Genomic DNA, 14502 nt, shown 5'->3' with positions numbered 1-14502 from the left:
TTATTTGTATGCAGCTCTCGAAGTGGCAAAGTAATGCGACAGCCAAGTTGCAGCTAAAATGATTGATATCCAGAGAGCCTCCAGATCTTCTCCGGCGGCAGATAAAGCAGCGGAAGAGATCGGCGCCCCAAAAGGAGTGAGCTGTTGGCAGTTGAGGAAGCAAATAAAGCGCAGCGAGACATTGGAAATTCTGATGCAGCTTTTGCGAATCCAGCGGTCGGAGAACTCCGTCCCTCCGAGGGATAGAGCCGGCCCAACGTGCCTAGAGTTCAGCCAGAGTCTCCGGACCATTCTAACAAGTGTGTCCTGGAGAGAGGAGTTGGAGAGTGAGCGTGAGGGACCGTGGGATTAAAGTCCGCTTAGCCTCCCGAATGCGTGGCGGCGTGCGCGATGCGTTGCGAGCGGATCAAACTTGTATTTTTATGGAAAATATTATTTTTTTTTTAATTAAGGGATGGCTCCAGGGGTGCGGCAATCGCTTAATTTGATCTCAATAGGATGCTTGGGTTAAAAGGAAAGGCACCTAGTAAAGTTTCACCATATTATCAGTTTATTTAAATTATTTTGAATCACAAATTCTATAATTAATTTTAATTTTAGGCCAGATAATCACGAGGGTAGCGGCCATCACTATAATTTGTCACATGATCACAAAGGGTAATAAGAAAGATTTCTTTCGTGTCATGCACTTCTTGATGTTTAAAAATAAATTGCATTAATTGATGTATATTTATAATTTGACAATTTGCATTTGGTTGGCATTGGCATCACTGGTTAAAAAGGTGGCCAAGTTCTGGGGAGTGAATGGGTGCTTGTGAGTGGCTAGGAAAAGTGGGTAGCTTCAGGGTCGTGCTCTTGACTTCCTTGGTAATAACACTGATAGATTCCACCTAAAAATCAATGGGGGCCCAATGCAACAATGAAATCAATTTTCATTGTTTGAGGGCCAATCGGAAGCGGTAATGTAAAACTGGTACCACTTCTGATTGGCTAATAACACATTTAATTATTGCATCGGGGCCTCCATTGCTAAAAATTAATGGAAAATTAAAATCAATAAATTAAATATAATAAAGCTATAGATATACCTTGTTTTCAGAGGAATGAATCAAATGTGACAAAGTTAAAGAATGAACAGAGTTCGTCAGTGAGAGTGAGACCGTGGATAATTTCTGGAATAAAAAAAAATTTAAATTACAATTGGAGAAATAAAAAAGAGTCCCAACACTCTTACTGGATCTGACAAAATAATGCAGGAAATGAAAGCGTCACACCAAAAAGCTGTGGATAGTAAAGAAACCCAGTTAATTGATCTGATGGAGATAAGGATGGATTTGCAAGAGGATCACTACAATGGACTGCTTGCAGACGCCAAGGTAGGATGAAATAATATTTTAGCCCTTTAATTGTTTTCACAAATGGTTTAATTTCTTTCAGAAAACCTGGAAAACTTTGCTAATCAAGGTAATTTTGCTAAAAAATCATTAATGATTTCAGAAATTAAATTTAATTAATTTCAGTTGTGCCAAAAGAAGATTTTGAATCTCTATCGTCAAACTTGGCTATAAAGAATGATGAGATTGAAAGAGACTGCTAAGCAAAATACAAGAAACATCTGCAGGTATGTATGCACATAATTTCATGGAACTTTAAATCTTCATTTTGCATTTAAGATATTTTAAGCCTGAAAGATGTGATTGCTCAATTGGAAAAAGCAGAGAGTGATCGTCGTGCTACACTTGAATCCAACCATTTGGCTGAAAAGAATTATCTTACCGGTGAAACTTGTTATGTTGGTGACTACTGTATAGATTGTACCGTTGGTAACACTGTAATAAAGCTTAGAATTATCTTGGAACCCGAACCGACCGGACGTGTTATTCCGTTCTCCGCACTCTACAAGCGGCCAGAGGCCGCCAGGGCCGGCAAGTGGCCGCCCTTGTATCACCTCAAAAACAGGCCACCTCCAGACGTAACAAATGGCGACGAGGAAAAACTAATTTCGGTGAAGGAGGAAGAGGTGAGTGGAGCGAGAAAAGTGCGAGAACGGCGACCACGTGCAGCGTGTGGTGATTCCCAAAATTGGCTTGGGTTGGTGTCCGGAGGCGGACCTGTCCGGCACCAAAAGAGACCTCGAAGGAGCCAACGAAGAGTTTCCGGCGGGAGGAAAGTCGGGAAAGAAGAAATTCTCCGCGTGAGGCTGCGAAAAGCCGGGCGTAACATCAGCCAAAAACGAGGTGAGCGTCAGCAGACATTTTCAAGTCGAGGCGGCCAGCCGGCCAAGTGTGAAAGTCGGTTCGGCCAGAGTTACGATCAAGAGACCCGCGGCCCAGAGTGTTTGCGAGAGAATTCGCAGCGGCAAGAGAAGGGTGAGCAGAGTCACCTGCCGCAGAGTACGAAGCGTGACGCCGTTCCTCGGACAAGGGAAGAGGACGGTGTGTGTCGGGGCGTCAGAGAAGGGCGTCGCCGAAAAGGGTCCAGTGCGACCCAGTGAAGAGCTCTCCCAGGGTGGGAAGCTCAACGTGTTAGTCACCTTCAAGAAAAGGGCCAGAAGGAAAAGAGGAAGGAGGAGGACTTGGGCTCGTCATCGTGAGTTCGAGCAGAGAGAGACCACGAGCCAAGTCTTGTCTTCAAGTGCAGAGTCTGCTGAGCGCAAAGAAAGCAAGAAAGAGGAAAGAGAAGGGCGAGATTGAGTCCAGGGAAAACCAGCGGCCACCAGACAGAGGACGTGTGGCGCTGTCGTTCGACGAGAGAGACGCCAGGAGGAGGCAGCCGCCTTCTCTGGCCAACGTGTGAGTGACTCGGAGGGTGCAACCGCATCCTCGAGCCTTCGACCTGAGTTGAGGGGATCTCCTCGGGGGTCGTTTGAGAAGTGCCAGGCGAACAAGAGCCTGAGGTGAAAATTCCTGAGACGAGGAGGAGAGAAAAGAAGAAAATCAGCAACTGGAATTTCAGGCCGTATCCAGATTGCGTGAACATTTTTCGGTGAAAATAAGTTCAGTGAATATTTGAGATTGAGAAGGATTTTAAGAGTTCAGAGTTGAGAAAGTTTAGAGCAAATTTGAAATTTCAAAAGTTGAAAGTAAATTCAAAATTTCAAGTAAATTTCAAAAGTGTAAAATTTTTTAGTTCCAATTCAAGAGTGAATTTAAAGTGGTTCCCAATTTGCACTTTTGAAACCCAAATCTTGTGCATTAATTTCCACAAAATTGAAATATTGATTGATTGATTGATAGCATGGCATCTTCTTAATTGTCTTAAAATAAAATAATTGAGTTTTTATCTTAGGCGGGAGATGTTATGTTGGTGACTACTGTATAGATTGTACCGTTGGTAACACATAAAGCTTAGAATTATCTTGGAACCCGAACCGACCGGACGTGTTATTCCGTTCTCCGCACTCTACAAGCGGCCAGAGGCCGCCAGGGCCGGCAAGTGGCCGCCCTTGTAACACCTCAAAAACAGGCCACCTCCAGACGTAACAAAACTTATAATTGCAAGTGATAAAAAAAAAACTTTTTCACTTTGATTAAATAACAGAAATTAAGAACCTGCTCGAGCAAATAGACGAACTGTCACAACAAAAGGTCATCAACGATGAGACACTGATGCAGAGCATAGATAATGGGCTTCCACTTACAGAGAAATTAAGCAAACTGCAGCACGACTGTGACAAACATAAACAACTGACCAATTTAATTGTAAACGAATATCACCCTTCAACCAGGTATTTAAAAAAGGTTCCTTGACAGTTTTCAAATATCAAGACTGTCACTTTTCAGAGAAAGCCTTGCAAGCCACAATGAAGAGGAGCTTTGGAATTTCATTCAGAAAGAATTCCAATTGATGCCGACCAAGTGCAGAGAGCTGGAAAAGGAAAACACCCTTTTGAAGAAACAGCTGGAGTTTTGTCGATTGAAGACTTTAAGAAGCTGGAGGAAAGGAGAAATCAACATTTAGCCAAGTGTGAAGAAGATCTGCTAATCAAAAACCAACAACTGGATGTGGAACGACGTGAAGTGCAAGCCTTGCAAAAGCAGCTGATGGGAATGACTCCTAAGAAGTTTGAAAATATCACACCCCAGAGAGTAAGAGTGTTGTGATTCTTTTTTAATTCTACTATTGTAATTTAATTTTTTTTTATTCCAGAAACTACCCACGGTCTCACTCTCACTGACAAACTCTGTACATTCTTTAACTTTGTCACATTTGATTCATTCCTCTGAAAACAAGGTATATTCATAGCTTTATTATATTAAATTTATTGTTTTTAATTTTCCATTAATTATTAGGTGGAATCTATCAGTGTTATTACCAAGGAAGTCAAGAGCACGACCCTGAAGCTACCCACTTTTCCTAGCCACTCACAAGCACCCATTCACTCCCCAGAACTTGGCCACCTTTTTAACCAGTGATGACAACGCCAACCAAATCCAAATTGTCAAATTATAAATATACATCATTTTATGCAATTTATTTTTAAACATCAAGAAGTGCATGACACGAAAGAAATCTTTCCTATTACCCTTTGTGATCATGTGACAAATTATATTGATGGCCGCTCCCCTCGTGATTATCTGGCCTAAAATTAAAATTAATTATAGAATTTGTGATTCAAAATTATTTTAATAAACGAAGTGGGTTAAAAACACCGGGACCCGGTGTGATGCTGGCGTCAGTATGTTATTTTCACCGGGAAAAAAACGACCAATTATTGCAATGCCACAACCGACTCTCAACTACCGGTTGAGAATCGCAACCGGTACTGAATCACGGAACGATAAATACCAATAAATTTCATAACCAATGCAAGCGGCGCAGTAGTGTAGCGGTAACGCACCAGCTTCCAGAGCAAGTGCTGGCGGGTTCAAATCTACGTCTCATATTACTTTTTAAATTTTTTTTTTAAGATTTAGAACTAATCCGAAAATTTATATTCATGAAAATTCCATATTTTAATTCAAATTATGTAAACATATTCCTTTTTTTTAAATTCACCAACAAGCATGCAGACGGAGTTGTAGGCATCCCACGATCCGGTGACTCGGAGTTGGGGAACCCCCAAGATTAATTTTTGCAGAAGTCGCGAGCGAGGGGTGGAGGCGCAGCGAGGTCGAGGATGTGAGGAAGGCCGAGCGCAGGGTGAGGACAAAAGGGCTGCTAAGTTCCCCCACGATCCCCACGTAGATCTTACGCCTGGGGGTGTAAATCTCACGCCTAAGGATGTAAACGTTACGCTGGAGGGGGAAGCCTTACGCTGGAGGTGGACGCCTTACACTGGAGGTGGACGCCTTACGCTGGAGGTGGAAGCTTTACGCTGGAGGTGGAAGCCTTACGCTTGAGGTGGAAGCCTTACGCTTGAGGTGGAAGCCTTACGCTTGAGGTGGAAGCCTTACGCTTGAGGTGGAAGCCTTACGCTGGAGGTGGAAGCCTTACGCTGGAGGTGGAAGCGTTACGCCTGGGGTGGAAGCCTTACGCTTGAGGTGTATGGCCTTACGCCTAGGGGCCTTGAGCCTGGGGTGAAAGCCCTTAACGTAAAACCTTGGAGTGTTGTAGCAACTAACGGAGTCGCCAATTTCTCCTGCCAATATATATTATTGCATTCAACGCACCTCGTTTTGCTGAATGCATTTCAATTCATGCAAGCTTGCGTCATATTAATCGTGTAATGCGCGCGGTGCTACAACACTCCAAGGCGTAAGGCCATACACCTCAAGCGTAAGGCTTCCACCCCAGGCGTAACGCTTCCACCTCCAGCGTAAGGCTTCTACCTCCAGCGTAAGGCTTCCACCTCCAGTGTAAGGCGTCCACCTCCAGCGTAAGGCTTCCCCCTCCAGCGTAAGGTTTACATCCTTAGGCGTGAGATTTACACCCCCAGGCGTAAGATCTACGTGGGGATCGTGGGGGAACTTAGCCGCCCTTTTGTCCTCACCCTGCGCATGGCCTTCCTCATATCCTCGACCTCGCTGCGCCTCCACCCCTCGCTCGCGGCTTCTGCAAAAATTAATCTTGGGGGTTCCCCAACTCCGAGTCGCCGGATCGTGGGATGCCTACAACTCCGTCTGCATGCTTGTTGGTGAATTTAAAAAAAAGGAATATGTTTACATAATTTGAATTAAAATATGGAATTTTCATAAATATAAATTTTCGGTTTAGTTCTAAATCTTAAAAAAAAAATTTAAAAAGTAATATGAGACGTAGATTTGAACCCGCCAGCACTTGCTCTGGAAGCTGGTGCGTTACCGCCACACTACTGCGCCGCTTGCATTGGTTATGAAATTTATTGGTATTTATCGTTCCGTGATTCAGTACCGGTTGCGATTCTCAACCGGTAGTGGAGAGTCGGTTGTGGCATTGCAATAATTGGTCGTTTTTTTCCCGGTGAAAATAACATACTGTGTGTGTGACTGTGTGTGCGACTGTGCGCATTCCTCGGCCCCTTGCATGGATGTGCGTTTGTGAACTTTTTGCATGTTTTCCCTACTGTGTCTTTCGCAGGGGGGGCGATCTATGGCGAGTGGGTCATATTTTATTTGCTGAAGAAGACCATCAAAATGCAAGTCCATCTTTTACATTACATATTTTGGGCAATAAAACTTTGGAAGTTTGGATTGTGGATTTTATGTAAGGTAAGAAACATGCAATTTTTATTCTATATTTTGATCAAGGTTTCACGAAGTTAACACTTGAATTCAAGAATTTAATTTGCAACCAAAAGTTCAAATATTTTAAAAACCATGTAAATTATTCAAAAAAAATTAATAGTTTCAATGGCCTTTGAAATTTTTTTTATGATATCTGCAATCTTATTTTTCAATCAAATAATGTTAACGGAGATCGATCGGCGATTTATGACATCGCATAATTGGTTTGATTATAATTTTCTAACTTTATTTTACGATATTTTCAAGCAGTGGAAAAAAATTTTCAAACAAATTTGTAATAAATAAAATATTAAATACGAAATACAATAACATAAAAGACAAAATTTAATGAACATAATATAAATTACTTTCTAATAGATGGACACATTATATTATGAGTTTTCTTTTACACTCTTGACAGAGAATTTAAAATCTGTGAATGGAAACCAAGTCTTTTGCCATTACAGAAAAAATGATAGTACTAGAATTTCCAAACTTAAAAAAATTTTCAGAAGAGAATTGTCCGTCAGGGAAGACAAATTGCGGTCCAGAATAAAACCGAGGCGCCCTTCAATTTAATTATTTATTTTTAAACTTTTTACGCCCAGCCTGAGATGTCCAGAGGAAAAATATTGCCAATTGATTAACAGAAAAAAATGTAGACCATATTTTTCTGTTATTTTTATACTGTAAATTAAAGACCGTAAAATGACCTATAAAGAAAACTGATTTAAATCTGAATAAAAGTTAAAAACATTTTAAATTTTTAAGCATTAACGATTATTGGGAGCGTACTGCATATTTAATTCATTAATTCCAATATAATTTGGTTTTTTTCCAAAAAAATTTCATCGCGTTAAAGTTTCAAACTACTAACACTACTTATGGTTAAAAAAGAAGAAATAAAATTTTTATTTAGAATTAATAAATGATTATAATAGATAAAATTTTATCAATAACCTAAATAGTTAGTTTTAATAAGTGGAAAATTTTGGAACTAGCTAAATTCACTAGTTTTTAAATATCCCAAAAGTCCTCATCAAATAAGCATCAAATCTTATGGAAAATTACTCTTAAATGTTTAACCACATTAACAACCTGCACACTCCATCGGTAGTCTTCACTATGTTTATATAAAAAAAATCTCTTATATCCTAACTTTATTTGAAATTGATATTTTTATGTTAGATTAATAATTTATAGACAATAATAAAAAATTGAATTATATGGAATCACTTTGATTGAACTTATTTAGTAATAAAAGCCTACAATAGGCTATCTTAATAATTAAAACAAAAAATCTCTGGCGTTTTTGTTAAGAATAATTTTTTTATTACTTACAATTTAAACAATCTTATAATGTGTGATGTTGCTACAAACAAAGCTACAAATACACAGAATAAGTATAATTTGACGCGCATTTGCATAATTTTTTTCTCCACAACACGCATTATATCAACTCCGTGTGTCTACAGGCCCAATCTATTCTCACTCGTTCTCCACCTTCACATACTCAATTTAAGCCCATTTAGCTAAAAATGGACACGGAGAACACTTCTTTCTCTCTCAGGATGATTTTGTATAATAATTCGGCTCGCAACCCGTCTTAAAATTGAGAGATTCTCTACCAAGTTCGATTATATTTGGAATTACACTTTCCTTCTTTTTTACAAAATCTCGCTTTTCACACATCCACGACAAACAAACACATTTTCGCATTTTGCCACTTGTATGCCCAACAAATAATTTTCAACACAATTACATAATGATTATTACTTTCAGTGAATACAAATTAAAGAAAAAAAAACTCACTTCGAGGCCACAAAAAGTAATTTTTTTACAATCCATCCTTCATTTTCTTGATAATGTATTTGTTGTGGTGTAATATTCTCAATCGCATGGGACCAATTGTTATTAAAACTTGTCTGAATTGATGATATTTGACTAATAATTAGTACATGTGTGCAATATTCGTGCAGTAACTGTTGAACATTGTATCTTAATGATAGTGGTATAATTTAATATCAAATTTCCCATGTCAACTACTTTTATTTTTCATCAAATTTTTTAATAACCAGACAGTTTGTTTTCACAGTAAATGCTTCTTTTTTTTATTCACTTTTGCTATAACACTCAGTGTTACACATCGTACGTCTGCGATTTTTATAATAATAATGTAGTTTAATTATTTCGTAGTGGCTATATCTTCATTAATGCAACACAATAGTCGTCATGTCTGATGCGCTGTTCGCATGCATGCGCTATTCATATAAATAATGAAAGATTCGATCGTGTTTGTGTGTATATGAAGTGGTTCGAGAAAAAGGTGAAAGAGAATAGAGAGATTTCCGTTTGATATTTTTTCAAGATATTTGTGAGAGAATATTCCTTCTTTTTCGTCAACTATAGTCTTACTTAGAGTCTCTTTTTTCATGAAATTTCAACAACGCTTAATTAATAGGCCAGTGGGAAAGTGTGTTTGGAAAATGTTTTGCTGCAAAACCGCATTTCGCATGTAATCATTTAATATATTTATCAATTAGGGCTTCAGCGATATTCTTTTTAATCCTACCTCGTCATATTATATTTTTAGGTATTTCTTTTTTCTTTCGAGAATTATATTGTCTTTTATTGTTAAACTCTACACTTTTATTGGTATTCTCAATTAGCCCAGAATGATATTATATCATAATTATCACTCAATTCCTTTCACAAAATCGAAATTTCGTGCACAATTTTGAAACGGTTTCCCAATTGAGATATTCAATTCGTACTGGAAAATAATTAAGTTTATATACCGGTTCTCGCGTTTTAGGTAAATTCTTTAAATTCGCTTGTCTTTTAGCGTTGCTAGAACTACACGTGAATTTTTCTCTTTTAGTCCATTTGAGGAATTGTAACATCAAATCTGCGTGTGTGTTGCCACAAAAATCTATAGGCTAGAGAACAAGTACGTTTTTTCCTTATATTTCTTTCGATTTTTGGCAAAATGCATTTGGTAATGATCGGCAAAAAGAATGCTTTTGTTCAGCCCTGTATTTTATCCAACGTGGAGAGTTGAATTTATTTTTTCCCAAGCTCTTTCGTGTCTTTACCCTTACGTATAAATTATCCCCAAATGTGACACGAAATGGTTCTTTTCCGTTCTCAGCAAATTGTTGTCTGTAGTCCTAAATATACATGTTGTGCTATAGTTTCGCTGGATTTCTAAAAGATGAATTACGGAAATTATTTATTATCAGTTCGTTCAACGCGCGTGTGTTTCTTCTACACTGCAGTATTGTGTCGTAAGTTCCGTTAAACTTTTCACTTTTTCTCTTCGGTTAAAAAACGGAAAGTGGATTGGAAAACGGATTTCTGCACCACCAATGTCATTTCCTGCGATGCACAAATCGTTCCTTCTCCGCTCAAAGCGTGCACCACCTCGGCCGCATTCAGCTTCCCACAACGCCAATAACTTCTTCACAAAACTTCTCATTTGATTAGCCCTGATCTCCGAAATTCATATAAATCTTTCCCATCGAAACCACTTTCTGCTTTAAAAAAAATTCAAATCAAATCAAAGCCGAAAAACCTGAAATTTTCATTGGCTTTGATTGGATTTTCACATTTTTTTCTTTTCACTTTTTTCCATCAAATACAAATTCTCAGCGCTGCATTTTGAAACCATATTTTTTTTTTCATTTCAAAAACATTTTTACTCTTACATATTTATTTCTGCCCTAAATTGGCCACGCTGACGACCTGCCCAACAAACTTGGCGCTCGTGAAGAAATCTCCCTTTGAATATTTACCCTCTGACAAGTGTTTCGGCGGCCCTTTAAATACGCTTAAACTACATCTGCCTGCGGGGCAGATTATATAATGCATGCATATAATATATAATACCATAATGTGCACATCCAACACCGAACACCGACAAATACGAGATAGAGAGAAGATCCAATTCCACTCCGGCAGGGCGGAGACGTCGTTTTCGCGCACACAATCGTCGCCGCCCGTCAGGACGAGGAATTCTTTTGCAAATCGGAAAATGAATATTATGCATGATATACATTGATAGTATATTATTATATATTCTCACAAGAGGAGAGAATCGATTATCATAATATATGAGTGCTCGTCATAATTCGATAAAATTGTGTGCGAGTTGAATTACATTATTTTTCGACACATGAATATTTCAATATTTTTTAATATTATATAGAGTACACGACGAATATTGATAGGGGCCATCGAAACATTTGCTTTGGAGTAGATTTTTTTATAATAGTTTTTTTAAGAGCTTGTTTGTCGGACGAGAGACGAGGGCTTTGAGGTGCGAGTGGATTCAAGTTACTCGCCTGTTGTCGAGTGCACTGCAAAGGGCTCAGAGAAAGCAGCGTCTGCCCGCAACAGGAAGCAAAAAGCGCCGACACCAAGCCCACGTCTTCGACCGCCAGCTGTGGTCTTCTTGTCCGGCCAAAGTGCCGCTTAATTTTTCGTAAAATTTTACTCGGTTTCAAAATGCGTTTCGGAAAATTTCCAACTTGTTCTTGTTCGACAAACGTTTACAATAATTTATTTCCATTCACGATCAGTTTCATATAATTTTCAATTATACTTTTTCTTTTTCAAAATTATCTTTGGGTAAAAGCTGAAGCAGTCGAGTTGTGTCCGCCCGCAGGTTTGTATTCAGATGAGCCACCGAGTGCATGAAGTGACAGGTCGGTGGCCTGCAAATGGCTATAGGTAGCCGAGAGTTGAATATGTCTTGACGTAATTGGTGTCAACTTTGCACGCCTCTCTGAAACGTAAAAAGCACTTGGAGTCAAACGGGTCTTCGCTCAAAGCACGTGGGTGCCAAACTGTTGTTTATTGTAAATTATTTTTATACTCGCATTTTTTATTTATTTAACGTGTGTTTGTGTGTCTCGGACTATTTAATCGACATGCATGTTTAATTGCTTGGGATGATATACACTTACAACTCAAGCTGTTTGGAAATTAAGAAGCGGATCAAAACGAGAACAAAATCAGGATAAACTTGAAACAAAAATGCGATACAATTGATAGTATACAATTGATAGTATAAAAAGGATAAAAAAAATTAATTGTTAATCATGTTATTAAAAAGCCCTTTCAATTTCAAATAATTAAAATCAAATTAGCCTCCCTGGTTCCCTGTAGCTTTATTACTTATTAATTTTTGAAAATTGTACCATAGATTTATTTATTTTCGCCTTTTAAAATTAAACAAAGCACAATTTGATTTCTTTATTTCCTATATTGCATTTGTAATAAAAAAATTCATGTGGCTGGTTCACCCCATATCAACCCTTTAAATTCTTGGATCTCTCTATATAAATGGGCTATTTCAAGACGTGCCAAATCTCCTGAAAAGCCTCTGGCCGCAATAATAATTTGACGCAAAAAGGCTTTCGTAACATTGCTAAATGCGTAGTTCATTGAGATGACCAGAGAAAATTGAATGTATTCAGAGGGATCGGCAGTAAAATAAAACAAGATTGCTGCTCTGCAAAAAAAGGATCCTCACCCTTTGCTTGGAAGATCTGCGACTATAAAAATAAAAATCTAGAGCGCACTAAAATATACGCGGGCGCTCTTGAGCACTCTTTAAACTCAAAAAACCAAACGTTTAGAAAGCAGGAAATGAAGAATAAAATAAAAATCAGTTACACAACGGCCATTTCAGGATTTATGAGGCAAAGAGGATTAATATTTTTTTTTATTTGGACTGCACAGACGAAGAGTTAGGAACACTGACTGGAAACACCACCAATCTTCAGAATAACTTATTTTTGTCTAACATTGGTGGAGGGATAAAACCCAAACAAAAAATAATGGTAAAAAAAATATTTAATTTCTTCTTTAATCCACCCCTAAATTATAGGAGGATTAAAGTCTTATTATTAATCAAAAAAAGTTAAATCTTATTTGAAAATTACATTGAATCATGAGATTTAATTGATTTCCTATATTTAGTTATTAAATATAACAACAATCACATTTAATTGTGCCTGTAAATAATTCAAAATATAAAAAAAATTGAATGAAATAACAGTTAAAAAGTTTTAGCTAAATATTTTCTTTTTTAACGTTTCTTATCTAAAAAAAATATTCAGGTGAAATTCTAAATCAGTTTAAAGCCGTTTTAATTATTTTCTATTTTATCCATTTGATTTTCCAATCGTTTGCAAAAGTTTTAGCGTTATCCACTGCTCTTACAAACCAAAGTGTTTTAGGAAAAAATAATCATTGTTTCCTATTAAAGTCAAATCCTCCAACAATTTAATTTTTACAAAAATTTGTTTCTTTAGATTGGCGGCGTACCGGTTTTTGCGAGAAATGCACGGTCTTGGGTCGCGGGAAAGAGAAGAGGAAGGGGATTGAACTTGGAAACAGACAGCTTATATCATCCACAATACTTATTCTTACTTTTCTTGTACTCACTCGTCCTCCCAAGGGCAAACTTCGTTGCTCCTCTCGCCGGCCGCGGCGGCCTTCTTGGCCGCCTCGGCCGCCGCACTCGTTGAAGCTCTCTGGTCCGCAGTCTTTGATGTCTTGTGGGGTGGCACCTCCGCCGCCTTGCCCGTCTTTTCTTCTCTCTCTTTCTCGGTGGGCAGCGGTTCGTGCGTGACGCCCTTCTTCAGCTCGACGGCCACAATGACCGGTTTGGCCGCCTCCCGCACCGCCTCCGGCGTCTCTTCGTCGATGCTGCTGACCGAGTGGACGCGGATTTCGGGCACCAGCGACGGCGTCGGCTGCGACGTCATCACCACCGGCACCAGTTTCACCGGGATGGGCACCGGCGACACCGTCGTCGGCGCCGACGACGAAAGTTTGGCCACCTCCGGGGGCGGCGCCGCCGCCGTCTCTTCGCTGCTGGTGCGCGGCAGGGGCGCGTGTTGGTGGCCGCTGGTGGTCGGGGCCTCGTCCCACGGACACACGTCGTCCCGCGCAAGCGTCTCGGACGGCGTCGCCGACTTGACATCCCATGGACACACGTTGTCGTCCGCCGCCTCCTTCGAGTTTGTCCGCAACTCCCTGCAAACAATCACTCGTATCAAATGTTGTGCGGCACGCGATCGTTTTTGTGGTGGAAAAATAATTGATTGGTTTTGTTTGCGTTTACATAGGGAAGCCACCTAGATCAAGAAAAAGTCTATGTTTTTTATCATTTTACTTTTTATTTACTTTAATTTAATTAATCTATTATTGTATAGCTACTTATCTACGAATTTCCAATTTTATCATTTTTATTGCTTATTTGGTTTAAGTCTAATTTTACTTAAAAATTGTGGAATCCTTGGAGAAATCAACAAAATTCTGATCTTCTGATAGTCCTTATTCATTTTCCTTCAAATTATCAAATTTGGTTTAAAATCCTCACTTGATTCTGTTTCCTTTTATGAACTAATTTATTCTTAATTCATGGTAAACATTAAACAATTATTTGAAAAAGAAATTAACATTGAGTAGTTTTAATAGTTTGTGAATAATTTTACAAAGATTTTGCTTCTTTCGTACATAATTTCTAAATTATTCGTTAATACTACAAACGATGAAACCCCCATGTTTTTTTTTTAACAATTGAAAATGCTATTGATTGTGAGAAGTAAAATTTTTTGAGAAAAAAAAATTAAATTAAAAAGTTATGGACTATGGTCTATGAAAAATAAATTAAAATAGAAAACAAATGGACTTATTTTTTCAAACGAAAATTTCTCACTAATATTATAATTATTTCTATAATATTATTGATCATATTCTCAAGACTTAGGAATTTATGAAGGGAAAAATCAGAACTACCTGATTATTACAAATTATACAGAATTTTGTTTTTCGAAAAAATCCA

At 38.4% G+C, this 14502-nt stretch overlaps 1 protein-coding gene and 1 long non-coding RNA gene across 4 annotated transcripts in view; one reads left to right on the top strand and one right to left on the bottom strand.

The window, feature by feature from the left end:
* Positions 1-3480: 3480 nt before the first annotated feature.
* Positions 3481-4628, top strand: LOC132200384 (uncharacterized). The gene is made up of 4 exons (XR_009442160.1): positions 3481-3727; positions 3783-4088; positions 4150-4233; positions 4293-4628. It is a non-coding gene; the product is annotated as an uncharacterized LOC132200384 (long non-coding RNA).
* Positions 4629-8487: 3859 nt separating this feature from the next.
* Positions 8488-14502, bottom strand: part of LOC132200319 (regulator of G-protein signaling 7) — a 39787-nt gene continuing 33772 nt past the window's right edge. For 2 of the 3 annotated variants that reach the window (XM_059625701.1, XM_059625703.1), the window contains 2 exons: positions 13098-13691; positions 8488-11430 (listed from right to left, as the gene is read on the bottom strand). In XM_059625701.1, coding sequence (XP_059481684.1) covers positions 11370-11430; positions 13098-13691 — 655 coding nt within the window. In that variant the 3' untranslated portion in view covers positions 8488-11369. Of the gene's footprint in view, positions 11431-13082; positions 13692-14502 lie in introns of all 3 variants that reach the window. The other variant, XM_059625702.1, reaches the window with a different exon arrangement.

This window comes from Neocloeon triangulifer, unplaced genomic scaffold (genome assembly GCF_031216515.1).
Source record: "Neocloeon triangulifer isolate White Clay Creek 2 clone unplaced genomic scaffold, ASM3121651v1 ptg000014l, whole genome shotgun sequence".
Classification (NCBI taxonomy): Eukaryota; Metazoa; Arthropoda; class Insecta; order Ephemeroptera; family Baetidae; genus Neocloeon; species Neocloeon triangulifer.
The sequence above is the reverse complement of the archived record's forward strand: the minus strand, read 5'-3'. Positions and strand labels throughout refer to the sequence as shown.